The sequence below is a fragment of the Amblyomma maculatum genome, chromosome 11, assembly GCF_055883805.1.
Source record: "Amblyomma maculatum isolate TAMU_Amacu chromosome 11, ASM5588380v1, whole genome shotgun sequence".
Lineage (NCBI taxonomy): Eukaryota > Metazoa > Arthropoda > Arachnida > Ixodida > Ixodidae > Amblyomma > Amblyomma maculatum.
The window spans coordinates 125,639,999-125,660,981 of NC_139354.1; the positions used below are offsets into that span (position 1 = coordinate 125,639,999).

The 20,983-nt window shown below is 44.5% G+C and overlaps 1 protein-coding gene across 2 annotated transcripts in view; it reads left to right on the forward strand.

The window, feature by feature from the left end:
• LOC146174909 (uncharacterized) overlaps positions 1-20,983 on the forward strand; it is a 51,734-nt gene that overhangs the window by 29,338 nt on the left and 1,413 nt on the right. For both annotated transcript variants that reach the window (XM_084583273.1, XM_084583272.1), the window contains exon 6: positions 2,027-2,119. In XM_084583273.1, coding sequence (XP_084439399.1) covers positions 2,027-2,119 — 93 coding nt within the window. The remainder of the gene's footprint in view (positions 1-2,026; positions 2,120-20,983) is intronic.

Consider the following 20,983-nt stretch of genomic DNA (forward strand, 5'->3'; position numbering starts at 1 on the left):
GTTGCCGACCGTTGCTGAGGTAATTTTTTTAACATATGATTATTTATGCTTTCAATAGATGTCACATGGAAAAATTAAGTTTAAGAGAAAAAAAACAAGTTTAAATTGTTTATTGTTTGTAGAAAATTAGGAATATTTTTAGGGGCGGGGTGCACTCAGTAACGAAAGCACCCAGGAGCGGTGATTTCAGGATGCAGCTGCCTATCGAGCAAGAAACTGAACGAAAAATGTATCCAGAAGTTATAACGCTTGTGTTTCGCGCTCTCAAGCTCAAAAAAAAAAAAAGAAAAAACAGGACCAGCTGTAGAAAACACAGCAGACCTCTAAAAGAAAAAAAAAAGGCATATTCAACCATGGCAACCACGTATTAGTCGCTAAATCACTGTAGAAGCTTGGATTGACTGAAATAGAGCACGTAACGTTCGAACGCCTTTTTTCGCATCCCTGGGAGCCTGGCTAAGAATATTGCTTGACCAGCTGGAGAAAGAATACAATCCTAGACGAGCGCAGATAAGGGCGCTGGACAGCTGTAAAGACAAAAATCAAAAACTCGAAGCCCTCGCCACGGAGCTGTGTCCTGCTGAAAAGAACAGCCCAATTTGCGCACCAGACCAATTTGATTTATTATTAGGCCCTACTATTGAATACCATTTTCAGAAATTCTTGAAAACAATTTCTCTCATTTGAGTCTATTTCAGAGCACTACTAATAGGAAAACTATAATTTCCAAACTCTCCCACTCACGTACTAAACAATTGTTGGGAACAAGACATTGAACTTTTTGGATTCTCAACTATTATTCAGGAAAACAAAAGTATCGAATATGTGTCATATAATGACCACAGAAAAATGAAGTCGTCCTTATGTGCTCACATTATTAAAGAATGTAATAATAACCAGCATTCAGTCTTACCCGTAACGTTAAAAACTTAAATGTTATCTAGCAGCAAAATTAACATTTATTTATGATTTTGAACATGCTGATTTTCCTAAGCTGACACAATTATTTACTTACTGTAACAGCTACAACTTGTTTTTCTATATGTTGTAATGCGATAAGCCATAGAATATATTCCAGCAAGAGGAAAATAACATCAATTGCTTATTGAAACTGCTGCAACAGTTCCAAAGTTGATCCCTTCAGCCTCACATCCCCCCCGTAGAAAATAATTCTGTGCGGAGCTGCACGCCTTTACCCAAATCTGATAGCGCTGCTTTGTCTATTGTTTTGGGGCAAAACATCTCTTATTGCATGCAGAGGTGAAGTCAAATGAAGCTTTTAAAATACCTCTACAGCACGATTAGGGTATGCAAAGAAAAGTTGTGAAGATAATGTGCTTTTCGTAAGTATAAAACATTTCATTTTGAAGGTGAAAGCAGCCACCTCTCCAGCGTGGAACAAGTGTACACATAGATGGTGACAGATACTACTAGAAAACGTAACTGTGCAACGTCGCCCGTTTAAAGCCGTATCAGCCTCGCACGACATATGAACACGCCCAGAGGACTTACGCTCACTGGGAGTGAAATGTAACGCTACTGGTGAAGATGAGGCATTGCGTCGCCAAAGAGGAGAAAGGAAAAGAGGAGGAGAAGCTCCGGTATTTTGGAGCTAGTAGAGCTCACCGTGTTCCGCTCCCATCTGCATCTATTTATGGTTTCTGGTTCTATATCAGTATATATGTTGTCACTTTCGCATACAATTGACTGCAAGCGCCACTCGTCTCGCATTGCCGCTGTGACATCACCGATGCTTGGCAGTTTTCTTTCATTGTATAGTATTTTACATTATATTCTATCCCGCCCAAACAGCTCTCTGCTCGTAGCAGTCAAACCAAGGATTGTTGCGCTCTGTTGATACCGACAACCTCCTATTTCATGGTGCATGGAACCCTGACTCCATGTAACATAAATGCTCTAGCAAAGTTTGAATTATCTTGCTCAACATTGTGACCAAGAGGAAATTCAATATATTTGTGTCTTTCTTTGATTTCAACCTAATATGCCGTATCTAAATTTCCTGCAGAAAGATGTGCTCCTCAGCTGCTACCATTACTGCAAGAAGGAAGGTAAATGGTTTTATGGCTACTACAAAAGCAACGAGAACAGCTTGTGTCTGGTGAGTATGTTACCGATCTGCGCCACAATTCTACTGCATATATTTATTTCATTCTACTGCAGACCTTAAAATAAATACTGGCTATGCACAAGTGGTTGTTGCATACGACGCACGTTGAAGGGCAAAAACTAAATTCAATACTACAAAAGAAAAAATAATCTTCGCACAACTGTTTCAGAGGGCAAAGTTTGTGGTCGGGAACATTTTACAACTCATGTACAGGAGTTGCTTCGATATGTGATATCAGTGCTTCAAATAATTTTACACACGTTAAAAAAGGCGATCGCGTACTGCAAGTTGTTTTGTTTTCCAAGGGAAAACAGCGCAAAAGGACGAAGGAAAAAGTAACAAGAGAGTAGCAAGCAAAATTATCCTGCCCTTTTTTCCCTTGCAAAATGAACTTCGACCAACTCGCCCAACTCAGCCTTCTACTGAAGTTGTTTTATATCCACTCTCGTCATCAACCTGATTATGCCAAAATTACGGACAAAGTCCTTGCTGCACTCTTCGACTAAACTGCACCTGTGACGACTCAGCTCAGATTTCCTTATCTCATGCACCCACTTAAATTTCTGCGGCCATGGCTTCCAAATATCTCATCTTGATAGTGGTGCATTTTCCTCTGTTGCCATAGGTAATTTTCGGCCTCACACCGAACGCCTCTTCAGTGCATATTTTCGGATAATAATTTAAACAAATTAATATTAAGAATGCTTATTTCCCGAATCCTCATCTTTTTAAAAGCCATTTTGCATTCCAGCTGTTTCCATTGAATTCCATCCCGAAACTGAAAGCGTTGACGTCATTATCCCTCTCTGGTGCTAGTCTTCAGGTTTTCTTTTCAAAGACAGTTGTCGGAAGACGCACATGCAGTACACGTTTCTTATGAGGGATACCGGTAAACTGCTTTTCATATTCTAAATGTATTTTGCTTGTGCTTTTCACCCAATTTTAATAAACCGATTATACCTCTTTTATTTCCAATATACCGCATTCGCTTACCCTGAACGGATAGTTTCGTGTCCTTTCGACACGGTTTAATACTATTTTTATGTATATTATGCCTTGAAAGTTTTCTGCAGAATTCGCGTCTACTGAAAATTACAGGGGGTTAAAATATTCTGCTTTCCCCTTAAACCTAGCACCTTTGAAGCGATGTCTCTCACTCCTCCCTTCAAGCAAGAATGGAATATCACATGGAGAGAAAGCTATCATCTGCCATCCCAATTACAATAATAATTCTTTAGGGAGCCCGTAGTGGACATGGAGTGGCTATAGATAGGTTCCTTTATTCTCACATATGCTTAACACCTTCACTTCACATTACTTTTCTCGTTTCTGAATTTCGGCGTAGTTACAGTCTTCATTATTTCTTCTGTATAGTACATGTAATCAGCAGCCTAAAAAAAAAAACGGTCTTTAACAGCTGCATCTATTTGATACCTGCAAGCTTCCTAATCTCATCCGTCGACCTAACTTGTGTCTAGCTTATGCTACCCTGCCCCAACTGCGCCATCTTCCCTCGGAAACCAATTTGTTGCCCATAGTGGTTATCGGTCAACATTACTCCGCACGGCTTGTCCTGCTTTCTATTTGTCCTTCTTACGAATAAATATAATATGACTCTTCTTACAGTTTTCGAAAAACTTGAGGTTATGTCAAATTTCGTACACAGGGAACCGAGGCTTCTCCGTCAAATCTTCTCTGTCCTTCCATAAAACAAATTTTCATCGATTCTTTTCATCGACTATTCATATTTATTTCGTTCTAAATCGTTCTTACTTTAAATTTCATTTATTACAAAAAAATGTATTTTCATAATTGTATAGTTTCAACTTTATCAAATAGTTCGTAGCTGAAAGGTCATCGCCTGGCGTACACTCACCACCTATGTTTCTGACCCTCTCTTTATTTAGAATTATTCTCCGTAATTTCATTTCATTCTATAGTCCTCTTCCTACGTTAAAGTTGAGTTATTTTTTTAGGAAGATGCTCAAATACTCATTTTCCTCAATGAATTTTCTTAATAAGTCTGCCTTTTACAGTGTATACCTCCTTTCTCTTCAAACATAAACAACCTCGAGGCGTTATACTAAAGGCACTATAATTTCATTGTCGAAAGAGGCACAGAGAGCGCGAGAGACTGCGAGGAAGTCAGTATATAGCAAGGTGGAAGTGGAAGTAAACCATAAACGTATCTGCCAATTTAGGCTCATTTCTCAGGATATTTCATGCCAAATTTGTGTTTATTCCGATCACTTCGTGGAGAAATTGGAAATTCTACCAATTTCTCCCAGATTGTCTTCCCAAAACCAGTAGTAGCTCTCTGTGTGCCTTATATCTGGTTGATCTCTACTTCAGTAGTTGAGTCTCTCAATCAGTTTAGTGTAATTTATTTTTCTGTTACTAAATGGCTATTCTTACTATTCTAGGACAATATTCTCGCGCATTTTTTTCTGCGTAATTTACATGGCATTTACCACATGCAGTTTACTTTTATTGAGAATGATGCAACTAATTAGGAACCACAGTTTTCAACCATACCTTATGTACTTAGTTAGTACTGTGTTTAGGCACTTTCAGGAAGGCTAGCACCAACTTCAACATGACCACGCTTCTTCAAGTCTCAGAGCATAGCACGAATTTTCCAGAACAAACTGCAGTGTGACATTACGAGACGACAACAGTTGCTGATACTGTATTAAGAACGTAAGTTAATGGCTGGGTTGGCATGGTCAAGGGAAGCAGGTCATAATTACACTGCTCTCAGACCAGATCAAAAAATAATGACCACTCGGGACGGCCCCAAAGATCTTCACTGCATGAAGATAGAAAGGTGGAGAGTAGGAGGAAGGCAGGGATATGGGGGGGCATGGTGCCCTTTAAGGTGTTTGTAAGGACGCTTCAACGTTTCTCAATTTATGTTAAGACAAAACCCTTGAAACGTCGCTGTCTCATTTGTGAGTGAGCTGGCATGAAGCGCACCACATTTTACTGCGAACCACAGCGGAATCTTAGAAAAAAGGTAATACAGTTTATTTCTTTTTTGTATTGCCACCAGACAAAAAAACAATATTGCCACCAGGCCAAAGAAAAACCAACACCAATGTTCTTTATTACACGTAGTATTGCTGAAAGAACATAATTTTGCATGCATGATTCTTTTACGAAAAAAAAATATTTAAGCCTTCACATCGGTTTTCACAACTTGTTCAGTGATATTAGTATATATTAAAAAAGAATAATGGACACATGCTGCTATTTCGGATTCAGTAGCTGCAGCAGGCATACATTTAAGTGCCCCGAGAGTTCAACTTTATTTCTTTTGGATGTTGTTTAGAAAATGTTCGTAATCGGCCCCGAAACAGCGTTTTATTTAAAATTGCATCTGAACTGTTTTTTAGGACACCTGAGAGCCGCGAGTAAATTTTTGACCATCTTGCCTACGTAATTTAGTATGCACCTCTTTTTGCTTGCTTGCCTCGGCTTTCCTTGTTTCATTTTTTTTCTCAATCGTGTCGAGAACCGGAAGCCGCCTGTGGCTATATCCAAGCATTGTCCATCCGTTTGGGGGCTACAGCAGAACCCTCTTTTCAGTTTTCACTGGGGCTCAAGGACATTCTTGTCTTATGTGCATTGTTGTTGTAGAAAACTTCATGGTGCACGTCGCCGGCAGGTAGAAACAAGTAGAGTAATCCTAAACTTGTAAAGTTAGCGTGTAGTGGACATAGACATTGTACGACGGTGTTGCAAACGAGTCTTGGAGTGCTAGCTAAAAATGCTAGTGTGTTCTCGTCAGTCAACACACAGTCGGTGTATTGGCTAATACTCATTCAGCCATCATACCGGGAGACGACAATTTTTAAACCAGATGAGTTGTACGAATTTAAGGTGATATTTTTTTTTTTTACTTATGCAATGCCCCAGCTACATTTGAGCGCTTCATGGACACTATCTTGCATGGCCTTATGTGGGAGGTATGGATGTGTTACCTTTACGACATCATCATTCATTTCAAGAACGTTCATGAGCATAACGAGCGGTTGAGTGTTTTGATGGCCAGCATTAAACAAGTTGGGTTAGTTTTGAACTGCAAGAAATGTCATTTTTTGTGAGCGGCAAACAATTGTTCTCGGATTTCTTGTCGATTATGACGGCATCGGCCCGACCCTCTAAAGATAGCTTCCGTGCGGGTGTTCAAATTTCGTGCAATTTTAGAGCATCGCCACAATTGAGCTAGAAGAGCAGATATGCACTGATTTGAACAATTCTTTGACAAAGTCCACAGGTCGGCACCTGGGACTTCGTTCGTCATGCATAAAACCTTGCTTTTTGAGGACTATTTGGTTTAGAGTGCGCCCTACTTCTCGTCGCCCTGCTAGCGCCCATGGAGCTGTCCACCTTGATTTGTTCATACCTACTACCGAACACGGCAGCGATTCTACTGGCACGGAGTCTACAAGGCAGTGCGGAAGTACATTGCAAAGTGCATCCAATGCCAACAGTGGATGGATGGATGGATGGATGGATGGATGGATGGATGGATGGATGGATGGCCTTTGAAGGTTAGTATGTCTGTTCCTGGCGTGGAAGCGAAAAACTGCATGCCACAGGAAGCATTTCTGCAAGCCTCTCTCGTCTTCATAGTCAAGGAATATACGCAGCGCACCCAAATATTCAACTACCGTTCAACTGCTCAAGAGACTTCATCCTGCGGCCTTTGTGTACCCTCAACACACAATGTCCTGTCTTACCGGCTGAGGCGGAAGACATCTACGACAGCTGAGCTCTATGGCATTAAAGAAGCTCTCTTCTATATCCTGTGCCAAACTCCCGGAAGATGGGTTACCTTCACTAATTGCAAATCATCTCTGCAAATCCTGAATAACCTGCTGAAGAAAAAGAATCATTATCCTGCTTCCCTTGACATAGGGTATCTTCATCATTTGGCTATTGCCGCGGGCCACTGCATACCATTTCAGTGGATACAAGCTCGCTGTGGGATTAAAGTCCATGAAATAGCAAATGAAACGGCTCGAAAAGGCCACCAACATCAAGGATACATTAGAACCTTCTTCAGGAAATCTGATGCATCCCAACTGGCTACAAGATTTGCTTCCGAAACAAAGTATCGACTTTGGAGCTTGCCGACGCATCACTACCAATTTCTATATTCTATTCACCCACATCTAAAATCAACACTTCCTCCGAAATATCCTCGCCAACTAGAAACTCTGCCACCGAATTTGTCAAAACTGTGCATACACAAATGGATTGCGCTACCGTTTCGCCCGTATTGGGACAACTGTGGCTCGATTGAAACTGTGGAACATATCCTACTTGAGTGCACTGCGTACGCTGACGAGCGTGCAAACTATGAACACAACAGAGAAGCTTTCCGCACTGCCTTTAACAAGGAACAGTGTTTTAGGTCCTTTAGCCTGGCCTGTGCAACAGACTCTGGATGAACTTTTTATTTACATATTTGAAAGACATTGGACTCCTTGACAAACTCTAAATTCACCTTGCTTGTATCCCTCAGTTATTTTGCAAGCTGTGAACTCTATAAGCACATTTGGCGGATCATGCATTTCATTATTTGATTTTATATCATTACTTCACGAAGCACCTTAACACGTATTTAATGGCCGTGTTATATTTGCTTCTACATTTATATTATTTCCCTCACCATTCTTTTTCCAATATTTCTCTCCCGAATTCCCCTATCCACAGAAAGTAACATGCCAGCGAAATCTAATCGCCAGAAAAATTCTCTGTTTTTCCATTAAAGAGTCTCTCTCTCTCTCTGTTCTGCACACGGAATGTTTTGCCAAAACTTTAGAGGTGCAGCGGTGGCGTAGCGGTAGCGCATTCGGCCAGCATGCAAGAGGATCAAGGTTCAAATCCTGGTGCTGCGTATTCCTCCACCAAATTAAACTAAATATCGGCGTGTCGATGGAATTGCATAAACAGGTTTGGGGTGCGACCTGATGCCGCCGAATATCTCGGGCAACGCACTCCCTCACCACGACAGGAGTTGGCCACACTGATGCAGCAATTGGCCGCAACCTCTCATGATTAGTTCCATAAAACCCCGGCCCTCAGTCATCAGCGGCTGAGGAACAACTGACCAAGGCGGCTGTCAGAATTGTGACGCAGCAGGGGGTGCTAAGAAAGCCTGGCTCCGCTGGACAGGCCGCCATTGGAAACTGACCCTGGCAACGTTTAATGCTAGAACCCTAGCTAGTGAAGCTAGTTTAGCAGTGCTGTTAGAGGAACTAGAGGGCATGAAATGGGATGTAATAGGGCTTAGTGAGGTTAGGAGGCTGAATGAGGCATATACTGTACTGAAGGGTGGGTATGTACTGTGTTATCGAGGTTTACCCGAGAGGCGACAACTAGGAGTAGGTTTCCTTGTCAATAATTATATAGCGGGCAATATAGATGAATTCTATAGTATTAATGAGAGGGTGGCAGGCATCGTAATTAGGCTCAATAAGCGGTATAAACTAAAGGTTGTACAGGACTATGCACCTACATGTAGTTATCATGACCAGGCAGCTGAAAGCTTCTACGAAGATGTAGTATCGGCAATGCGATAATTAAAGATGCAGTATAATGTACTAATGGGCAACTTCATGCCAAGGTAGGGAAAAAGCAGGCAGGAGACCAGGCAATAGGCGACTATGGCATTGGTGATAGAAATAGCAGGGGGGAGTTACTAGTTGAGTATAAAGAGCGCAATAACCGAAGAATCATTTATACCTTCCTCAGCAAGCGAAAAAACCGGAAATGGACATGAAAAAGTCCTAACGGGGAGAATCAATTGAAATTTATTTCGTACTGTGTTCAACCCCCGCCATTATGCAAGATGTAGAGGTAATCGGGAAAGTGCGATGCAGTGACTAAAGGCTGGTGAGGTCCCGATTTAGCCTAAATCTGGAGAAAGAAAGCAACAGATTAGTAAGAAAGAAACCCATCAACGAATTAGTGGTAAGGTGGAGGGCAGAAGAGTTCAGGATCTTGCTACAGAAAAGATATTCAACTCTAACCGAGTATGGCAACATTACCCTAGAAGCAATGAACAATAATTCCAGAGATATTATTACTGAGTGCGCTGTAGAAATAGCCGGTAGGATAGTTAGAGAGGACTCCGGTAAGCTGTCTAAGGAGACGAAAGATTTGATTAAGAAATGCAAGAGTATTAAAGCTTGCAATCCAAGAGACCAGATAGAATATGCCTAGATATCAGAGACAATCAATAAGCTTAAGGTAGCCGATATATGGAAGTATAGCATGGAGAAACTTGAGCACGCTGTAAAGAACGGGGGAAGCCTTAAATGGTAAAGAAGAAATTGAGCATAGGCAAAAACCAGATATATGCGATAACAGACAAGGCAGGAAACGTCATCACGAATATGGACGTAATAGTCGAAGTAGCCGAGGAGGTCTATACAGATCTCTACAGTAGTCAAAGTAGTCAGGACCGTATTGAGATTGGCGGTAGGGAAAAACAGTAAGACGTTCCATCATTGACGAAGGACGAGGTCAAGAAAGCATTAGAAGCTATGAAAAGAGGAAAGTCAACTGAAGAGGATCAGATAACTACAGATTTGTTAAAGGACGGCTAGGATATCGTGCTAGAAAAGCTGGCCGCACTGTATGCGCAGTGCCTGGTGTCATCGACGGTACCGGAGCCATGGAAGAATGCAAACATCCTCATTCATAAGAAAGGGGACTCTAAGGACCTTAAAAATTACAGACCAATCAGCTTACTGTCTGTTACGTATAAGGTATTTACTAAGGTAATCGCTAATAGAATCAGGACAACCTTAGACTGCAATCATGCAAAGGATCAAGTAGGTTTTCGGAAATGGCACTCTACTATTGATCATATCCATACCATCAATCAGGTGATAGAAAAATGCTCGGAATATAACCAGCCCTTATACATAGCATTCATTGATAACGAAAAAGCATTTGACTCAGTTGAAACCTCGGCGGTGATGCAAACATTGCGAAATCATGGGGTAGACGAGCCGTGCGTGAAAGTGCTGGAAGATATATATAGTGGCTGCCCAGCAACCATAGTTCTGCATAAAGAAAGTAACGAAATTCCCATAATGAAAGGTGCTAGGCAAGGAGAAGGAATCTCCCCAGTACTATTCACAGCTAGCTTAGAGGAAGTATTTAGAGACTAGGAATGGGAGCAGTTAGGGATAAGGGTAGATGGAGCAAGCTGCAGTTTGTTGATGACATTGCCTTGCTAAGGAACTCGGGCGATGAGCTGCAAATAATGATTGATGACCTAGACAGGAAAAGTAGATAGGTAGGCTTGAAAATCATTATGCAGAATGCTAAGGTAATGTTCAACAGCCTCAGGAAGGAGCAGCAGTTTACATTAGGTAGCGAAGTACTGGAAGTAGTAGACGAATTTGTCTACTTAGAACAGGTAGTAACCGCAGAGCCGGTCCATGAAACGGAAATAATAGGAAGAATAAAATTGGGATGTAGCGCAGTTGGCAAGCAATGGCAGATTATGACTAGCAGCTTACCGATATCGCTCAAGAGCAAAGTATACAACAGTTGCATCTTACCTGTACTCACCTATGGGGCTGAAAAGTGGAGGCTAACCAAGAGGATTCTACTTGAGTTGAGGACGACCCAGAGGGCTATGGAACGAAAAATGGTAGGGGTAACATGGTAGGGGTTACGTTCAGTTGCTGGGACTAGATAAGGCTTCTGACGTATCGGAGGTGCAGACCCGGAGTTGATTGTGTGATGAAGACGACTGGTAGGCAGCGTTGCTTTGCCGTCTTAGCAATGTCGAGCAGTGTCACGTACTTCAGAAGTAGTTACACTAGAATCCGAAGCTCAGTCGTGGAAATAGACTTAATAATCATAGGCCTAATTTCAGTCTTCATACCTGGTTACACGGGCTGCTCAATGACAGACCTGTTTTACGCCACAACGAAACCTGACACGCCTTCGTCAAAACGGGCCAGTTTCAGGCCACGAGGCAACACAGCTAACTCTTCAGATCGACTGACTGTCTATAACTCTGTACAGCCCTTGGTCACGGGAACGCAACGAGGCACGAGGATACTCTTCATAGAGAAGGTGAGGGTTGTAGGTTCTACCGCCTCCTCAAATGCTTCGCACTGGTTGCGAGGAAAGCACACATTCACGAATGCAGCAGATAAAGATGGTACAATTGTGTTTTCTTCAAATGTAAACGCCCCAACACCAGGTGTCGACTCATCCACCACAGCCAAAAGTAGTGAAGACTTCAAAGCAATCTCTCCTATACGACAGTCTAATCTTGCACCCCACTCTTGCCGGAAATGAATCCCAAGAGTCACGCCATGCGTTGACGGAGCCAGCACTTTGAATTCTGTTCTAAACTTTAGGCCACCCATAACATATGAAGCACACACTAAAAGGTGAGCAGTTCACCACCACTGCACGGTCAGCACCAAATATACCTTTCCTACATAACCGGTTCCTAAAATTCAAACTCTTAACAGATACTGTAGCTGCAGTGTCCACATAAGCAATTGTTTCCATACAATCAATAAACACTTCCAGTCTGTTCTTTACCATAAACACAGTTAGAGGTATGGTTGTCATCAACTGGACGGCAGCCTCACCTCCATCGGCCGCGCCTCCTAGTTTCCCGGAGGTAGAAGGGAAGAACGGCGTCGAGGGGAAGGTGACCGCCACTGGCGCTTGGGTTGTGGCGCCAAACTTCGATCAGATCAGGTGGTGAGCTCCGCAAATGTGTCGAATGGTACGTGTCCCAGGCGGACATAGTAGAAGGCTGCTCTTCAGTGCGTCCGTGAATGTTCGCCGGGGGTCGGAATAGTCGGGAAATGGCAGCGGCAATATCTAACGATGGAACACACAGGTTGAGGGCGCCATCGATCAACATAGAGTCCTGACTGACAAACTTGCGATGTTGGTTGTAGCCAGGTTCTCGCTGCCGACGAACCACGTCTCCACAGTAGATGGGTCTCCTTCCCGTCGGCTGGTGGGCATACTGTTGAGCAGAGTTGCTCCGATCGTCCCTATGAGAAGCGCCGCTGGGTTGGACCCACGAATTGGACTGGACGGTGGCATCTGCCTGCGGTGCACAACTGTGCCGCATGTTTTCATGGCTGTGAAGGTGTGCCTGGATCTCAAGTTCTCGCGCACAATCCCTCTTTTCATATCACCATAGAAAGTGAAGGACTGGCTTCAACACTTGCTACAGAGGTGACATTGACCAGTCTTCTGAATTTAGCTCGGATTCAATGCAGCTTGAGAGCTTTAAATGTTCTACAATCATTTATAACATCGGTGGTGGCGCTCAAGGCGTTTTTGCTAATAAGAAAATTATAAACGTCTTCCGAAATTACTTCCAGGAGGTAGCCGACTTTGTTTTCCTCAAGCATACTGGGATTCACTAGTTTGCAGAACTTTAAGATGGATTCGATGTATGCAGTGGAAGTTCCTCCGGGAACTTGCGCCCGGTTAAACAATGTCTGTTCCATGCGTTTCTTCGTTGCAGATCCAGCCCCAAAATATTTCTTGATCTAGCTTTTAAGTGTAGCCCATTTACTCATTCACTCCTCAAGATCATCGAACCAGTCGAAGGCAGTGGAGGCAAGAAGAAAAACCACGTTAGCCAGTTTCGTACCAGCGTTACAGCGATTGTATTTAGTCACTCTTCCGTAGTGTTTCAGCCACTCGTTTACATCCTCGTCAGGTTTTACAAAAGAACGTTCGGGGTCAGTTGGCCGCAGTGGATAGTCCTGGTTGCTCGGAATGACAGTCTTCAGTCATGTCCGATGGCAGTGGTGGTAAACCAGTGAGTCTACGGCTTCTTCGATAGGTGAAATACTCTGTGTTCTTTACCCAAGCACCACTCACCAAGCTGCGACGTGCCTTGTGCGCACGTGGGGGTTTATTTACAGGAATCGATCGAAGCAGGACAGCGGAGAACCTACAAACGTCCTCTTGCCTGTGCTCTTGCTTTTTCTCCGTCGACCCGCCCCAACGTTCTTCCTACGTCGATGTAACTGTAAAGGCTAGTGACAATATATACGCTATGAGGAAGGCCTATTTGTGTCACCCTCTGATGTGTTAAAAAGTAGATTGCCTTCCTTCTGCACTCTTACTGTGAATATTGTTAGGAATAACTTCGTATGCACGCTTGAACATGTTGCGTAAGAATAATAAAAAAAACCTTCCTAAGGATGCCGGACCCGCGGCCGAAACGGCATTAAACTGTGCAGAGCCTCCTCACAACAATCCTGCGCCTAATAGTTATCTGGTGTATTCTTGACTTGCCTTTTCTCGGATGCATCTGCAGAGACCACATTCTACATTTTCAAAAATCATAGCAACGCATTAGTCTTCCATCGCAAAACAGCTCACTCCGGCAGCCCGACTTCTGTCGCCACTGTGCAGTCTGCAGCTTCTACGTGTGCGCCTTGCTATTCCGGAGATATTGAAGCAATCAAACTTATCAACATCAGCCCTTCAGCAACTGACATCACACATGATACACAATAACTATTGAGATCATATTCACGTCTATACAGATGGTTCGGTAACCTCAACTAGCTCTGCATGCGTCGTCATCGTTGATACGAGACGAGGAAGCAATAAACATCTAATTTCGCATAACACTACCTTTAGAGAAGCAGAAATGGCAGCAATTTGTGCTGCTGTAAAGCATATCTGTGCACAAGCTCCTAAACATGGGCTATGTTCTGTGGTTACAAACCTGCCCTAAATGCATTCAATTGGTTTTGAGGCATTGCGACCACGAGCAACTAGTAGCGGAGGTTCAACATCTGTACCAGCAGGCATTATAAGATGGAACGAAACAATCTACCTGTAGATACCGGGCCATACTGTTATTGTTGGCAACAACTTAGCTGACGATGCTGCTCGATCGGTTCACGATACCACCAACATTGTCGAGATGTCATTTACAAGAGCCGACGAAGCAAGACACCTTCGACTGATTGCCCTAAAATGACTAGATAATCTTAGTCTACTCCTGGAGGCTGCACGTCCCCACTCGCATCACTTTCGCCACTTACTTCAATGCAGGTACCATTCGGCTTCCCCACTGTGATGCTACAACATAGTGTCACCTGTGGCTAGGCGTGGCGTTTGCAAACGCCTATTCTCATCTGATGGGAATGGCAAACTCTCCAACAGTGCGCATGCAGTGCGGGTGTGCGGGTGTGTAGAAGCAGTGCGGGTGTTTAGAAACAATTGTGCACATACATTGTGACTGCCCTTATTTTAGGCGCGAGCTTGCCTTTCTGGCTGATACACTCCGCCGCTTGCAACTATAGCCCTCTTAGTGTAGCTAAGATTCTGAGCCCTTGGATGAGTCCTCTATCACAAAGGAAATCAGTAAAGGCGCTCTTAAAGCTTTTAAACGACTCAGGGTTGAGTTCGAGACTTTAGGTGTACGCTCTTATAGAACTCTAGAGAGATGATAGTTTCGACACCTTTGTTTCATTTTTCTCCCTTTGTTCCCCTCTCCACGTGTAAGGTAGCCTACTGGGCACCGTCTGGTTAACCTCCCTGTCTTTTTATTCCATTTTCTCTCTCTCTCTCTTGTCTCGTCTATAAAGCTTCGTTAAGAAATTTAACATTTTCACTATGAACCAACATCTAGCACTGTCACATACACCCGTAGCTCTGAAAATTCAAGACGGTTCAGTTCCCTTGAAAGTAGATTTGTGCTGACATGAAAAGATACGTTCGATGTTCCCAGAAAATTGGATCAGAAACCTGGAGTAGTGTGTTTTCATAAAAACGTTTACTGCGCCTGCGGCCATGGCATAGAATTTGTCATTTTCCTTTTTCTCTCCATAGGTACATTCCTTTCCGAAATTTTTCATTTTTGAACCATTTTAGTCTTACGTGAATGAGCAAAGAAGAGAAAAAGGGGGGACTGCACGGGCCTGTAACTGCCGGCGGTGTCGCCATCGCCACTGACGGCGTGCGGTAGTGCCATGGAACCTTCCGGCCGTCTAGGTTTCATATAACCAAGACACTTAGCGAGCATTCCCCCAGCCTGCCTCTATCAGAACAGCTTTAAAATATGTTCTTTTGTTCAGTCATTTGTTATTTTTGGCTAATTTCTTCGTTTCTCCCTGCGATGTTAATGGTTGGACCTGTTATGATTTCCTTTTTATTCATTTCGTCCTACACATTTTTTTACGCGTTTGTCCACGGAAACATTTTTCTACGGGCCCATTTCACCTCCATTTCTAAAATGAGGATATCTTTCTATGCTATTCCCATTGGGATTTTATGATGTGTTCTGATACCTTTTATACCCCAGGTGTTTTCCTAATCTATACTGTACGCCTCAAAATCCATTAGCCTGCGGATGCAACACATTTTCTTGAGTACGCGCTAAAATACGCCCTCATTTCAGTCACTACACTCGAACATTTCCGGTAGAGCTGCAACTTTCACGAGGTGCCCATGATGCCCAAGACGAATGCTTACAAAAATTATATTCGCCACTGATTTCTACTAGTTACAAGAAGTTTTTTTTAAGTGACAGCGAAAGTTTATTAGCTTGAACATAATTACAAGGTGCATTAAAATACAGACGACAGTCCCATAGTCAGAAGACCGCACCGGGACCCTCGAAAGATCACTACAAAAAAACAAATAATAACAACATAATTAGCGATTGGTTACAATATACAAAACATGGCAAATCAGTACTTTTACACAAAAAAAGGCACTAACACAGGTATTAGACAAAAAATATAAACCATCAGCAATTCAACAAATGCTCCTTGACGTTATGCTTAAATGTGGGCAAGGACATATATGTTTTCAGTGTTAAAGGCAATTAGTTCCAGAACTAAATGGCTGCAAAAGATGTCATTTTTCCCTAATCAGTACGAACTTTCGGGAGTAGAAAATTGTTATTCGCTACAAATCCTGTAGAGTTATAGCTCGAAAGTAATATCGAATTAGCAAACTAGAAATGCAGCCTGCCATTCAATAGCTTAAAGAACGCGATTACAAGGTGACACTGAAAGAGCGGGTGGACTGATAAGGTATGATGTTCATATAATAAGGGACGAGCGTTAGTGAAAAAGTGCTGTAGGTGATAGTGCGGATGGCCTAATTTTGTAGATGCTGTGGAGACGACAAATGGCAGTTGTATTTCCACAAAGTACAATCACGTAGGTAAGGTGACTGTGAATGAAATTGTATGAATTGTGTGAAAAGACTGAATATTTTTTGGGGTTACAAAGAAAGAAAACCTATGATCGTTCTGGCCATTAAGACACTTGCAATCATGTCATATATATTTTCACCACAGAAACTTTGATATTGTTACGTGGAAACTCGATGTATTACAGTATATTTACAGCACCGTTTGAGCTGACATAGCAGCGAGCAGCAACACGGCATCAGTCCCACTTTGTCGTAACCACCTTGTCCCATCAGCGAGGCAAAAGAAAGACACACTTCGTCGTCGTCATCGCGTAACATGACCCCCCTGTGGTCTAAGCGTCGTCCCTGCGCTAAACTCGCAAAAAAGCATGAATTCGTATGACTTCAGGCGCGAACTATGGACAATGTCAGTGGTGGGGCAAGAGCAGGAGTATGCGGGCACAAGAGGGGGAAAGTTCATACGTCACTTCAGTGACTTGGTGCACCACCAGATAAGGGCCACTGTAGGAGGACAAAAGTTCCTCCGAGAGACTAATGCGGCGTGGAGGAGAGCACAAAAAAACCAACAACCCAAGGTCATCGGTTATGTTGCGATGTCGCCTATCGTAGGCAGACTACTGAGAAGTACGAGAGGCAAGGAGCCGACTACGGGCTACTTGGCGCGCTTCAGTGGCTCGCGTAGTGACGTCAAGTGCGTAGGTAGTTGTGCGGCGGCCAGCAGGCGGAACCTGTGTGTCCAGAAGTAAAACGGAGTGCCTGCCAAAGAGCAGGAAGAAGGGTGAATAACCCGTCGTGTCGTGCTTGGAATAATTATAAGCAAAGGTTACATATGACAGCTTGAGGTCGCAGTCGTGGTGATCAGGTGATACATACATAGGTAACATTACCGTAAGTGCGCGGTTGAAGCGCTCGGTAAGGCCGTTGGTTTGTGGATGGTACGCGGTCGCGAGCTTATGCTTCGTACAACTTGAGCGCAGGATGTATTCAACGATTTGGGACAAACAGTAGCGACCGCGGTCGGTGTTTTATTGAGAAGGAGCGCCGTGATGGAGAATGACGCTGTATAGACCAAAGTCAGGGACACCCGTAGCGCAGCTCGTGGGTAAAGCTCGTGTGATGGCATAACGTGTTGCATAATCGGTTGCCACTGCGATTCATTTGTGACCCAACCGTGACGTCGTGAAGGGGCAAAAAGATCGAGCCCAACACAATAAAATGGTTCCAAAGGCACGTCAATAGATTGGAGAAGGCCAGCTGGTGACCACGATGGTGTTTCCTCCGCTGACACGTGTCGCAGGCTACGATGTAATGCCGGGTGCTGCGGTATAGTCACGGCCAAAAAAAGGAAGCCGTACCCGGACGTAAGCTCGAGACACCGAGATGGCTAGCTGTGTGGAGGTCGTGGAGTTCTTCAATAACAGAGCAGCAGAGTTTTTTGGGAATCTCCAGCAGGAGAGAAGAATCGTCATTATGAATGTTACTCGGTATAGGATATCATCCTGTAAAATAAAAAGCTGCAGAGAAGAAACTGTTCTTCCAGATGCCAGGCCTTCAATGATGACTCTTAAAGATTTGTCGTTGCGCTGCTCGCCTGTTGTGTTGGCGAGATGAGAGATGGCGCAGACAAAGGGAATCGCTTCTGCGTCACCGAGATCAAGGGGCTCTACAGGATAGCGAGACAAACAATCGGCATCTTGATGAAGGCGCCCCCGACTTGTAAACGACGTTGTAGGAGTATTCTTGAAGGCGCAAAGCCCAGCGACCAAGACGGACGGAGGGATCTCTCAGATGACAACCAACAAAGCGCATGATGGCCGGTTACAACTGAGAATGGACGGCAGAATAAGTAAGGTCGGAATTTAGTGGCAGCCCACACAAGGGCGAGACACTCGCGCTCAGTAATGGTACAATTGCGTTCGGCGTTGCAGAGAAGGCCGCTAGCATATGCGATGACGTGGTAATTGCCATGTTGGCGTTGAGCCAGCACTGCACCGATACCATATCCGCAGGCGTCTGTTCGAACTTCAGTGGAAGCTGAGGGATCGAAATGAGCCAAGACAGGAGGAGACGTCAGTAAGCTTATAAGCGTTCAAACGCACACTGCTTCTCCTGGCCCCACGTGAAAGCGGTGTCTTTCTTAAGTAGGTCGATGAGAGGACGAGCGATACGGGCAAAATCTTTGATAAAGCGGCTAAAGTAATGGTGAGTTGGCTGCGACCAAACTGGCATTTTGACGAATTGAGCCGGAAGCCGGCTGCACGAATTACATTGAGTATACTTGTAAGGCGTTCAAAGTGCGATGGAAAGGTCGGCGGAAAAACGACGACGTCGTCGAGGTAGCACAGGTACGTTGTCCATTTAAATTTGCGGTGAAGGTGGTCCATTCGTTCAAAGGCAGCCAGTGCATTATAGAGAGCACAGAGCATGGCTTTAATGTGGTACAAACTGTTTGCTGTTACAAAGACTGTTCTTTCACGGTTCTGCTCGTCAACAGCGATCTTCCAGTACCCGGACCGTAAATCGATGGAAGAAAAGTATTTAGCTCTATGGAGGCAATCTAGGGCATCATCGATTCTAGCAAGAGGGTACACATTTTTTTAGTGGCACTGGTGAGATAGCGATAGTCGACGCAAAAGAGCCAGCTGCCGTCTTTCTTTTTAACCAGAACAACTGGAGACGCCCACGGGCTCGTCAAGGGTTCGATGATGTCTTGAGCGAGCATCTTGTGAACCTCCGGATTACCTGGCGTCCAGCACCGGATACGTGATAAGGACGGCGATGAATAGGATCAGCGTCGTCGGTCTGTATGCGATGTTGCACAAGAGCTGGTCGAGACAATGGGCGCTGATCAAAAAAAAATGTCTTTGAAAGATGCCAGTAGACGACCGGGTACATGAGCGTATGGATGAGTAAGGTCCGAAGCGATCATCTTGGCGTAGTCTTGGAGATTGGAAACTTCAGATAAAGAGCAGTCAGACGAGGGTGGTAAACCGATGGTCACAGCACCGAGATCATATTCATTTACAGGACACAGAGTGGCGAGCGAGGTGCCTTGAGGGAAGGGCTGGATTTGCGACGAAAAGTTCGGAGCAGGGAGGCAGGTTTGTGTCGCGGGCACTGTGGCGATGGCACGAGCAAGGCAACACGTCGGGTTAGGGGAGCATGAAGCGTTGGGGTAACGATATAGTGTCCATCGGGAACAGAGGGTACAGAGCGAAATGTAACATAAGTTGCGGCTTCAGGTGGCAGGCGGACAAAGTCGACACTACAAAGGCGGCGCGGAAAGCGAGAGGGTGAGTCGAAAGGAGAGGGCAGGTCAAGTTCGACGACGCTGGTAGGATAGTCTATGGTGGCTCCATGGTCCGAAATTCGAAGCCGAGAATGATGTGATGACTATTCTGTAGAACTGTGAAGAGGACGGTAGTATGGCGGCCAGAAATCGTTACGCGGCAGAGCACATGTCAATGGCATTTGATGTTGCTTCACTACAACACGCACTACCTGTACAGGGGCAGGGTCAGCACTTTTCGCAAGCGAGAACGGAGTTCTGGGCTCATGAGAGAAACTTGCACACTGCTATCAATGAGGGCTTGAACGGCTGTGCCATCCACGAGCAGGTTAGCAAATTACGACGCGCACGAAAAGCTAGACGAGGATTTGAGATCGTGGTCCCTACTGCAGCATCACCTCTAGACGCTGCAGTTTTCCGTCGGAGAGTGGCCATATAGACTGGGAGATGAAAAGCGATGGCGTTGGGGCGAACGGGACTGACGGAGATGGGGGAGGGTGATCGGTTGAGGCGTGAAGACTCGGTATCAGCAGCTGTGCTTGAAGGGTCGTCACGAGGTAACAAGGGACGAGAGTGGTCATCGTAGACAGATGAGGGTGGCAGGCTGGACCTTTGTAGCTGGAACCAACTATTTTGGCATAACGGGCGATATGGCCGATGCAGGAGCAAGTAAAACAAATAAGTCGGTTTTCGGATGAGCGCCATTCGCCTGATTTCGCCGACTCTGGGCATAGACAGGTCGGCCAGAATAAAGGTTGCGAACGCCGGGGTTATGAGAAAATCGGCCAGGATAAACTGTGCGAAAGTCAGTTTAGCTCCTTTTATTTTGTCTTATATTGGACTAAGCCTGGCAAAGCTTTGCTGGTCCGGGCTCCCTCTCTCTTTTAAATTTTTTTCGTCATATTCTGAGAGGAATAATAAAAGGAAAAAAGGAAAGGATAAACTGAGTGACCGTCGGCGACAGGCGTCGGAATTGAGTCCCAAGATGGCGAGCTCTTGGAGGAGAACGGCCTGAATTAGGGGAACGTCTGAGTGGAAGCCGCCGGCCAAATGTGGCGGCTGGTAGCGCAAGTGGTGGCCTCGAGTTCGCGGCGGATGATACGGGTTACATTTTCGGTCGACGTTGGGTGGTGTTGGACGGCGAATCTTGACACGAAGAAGTTGGAGCAGTATAGCAGTATTTGGAAGTCGGGAAAATGATTGGTTATGCGGCAGCTTTTGGCATCTTCAAAACGGCGGCATTCTTTGATGAAGGCATCAACTGTTTTTCAGTCTTCGTACACAAACAAGTTGAATGCATCGTCTGCGATGCCTTTCACGATATGATGGACTCCGACATGTTGTGGTCTACTTTGTGGCAA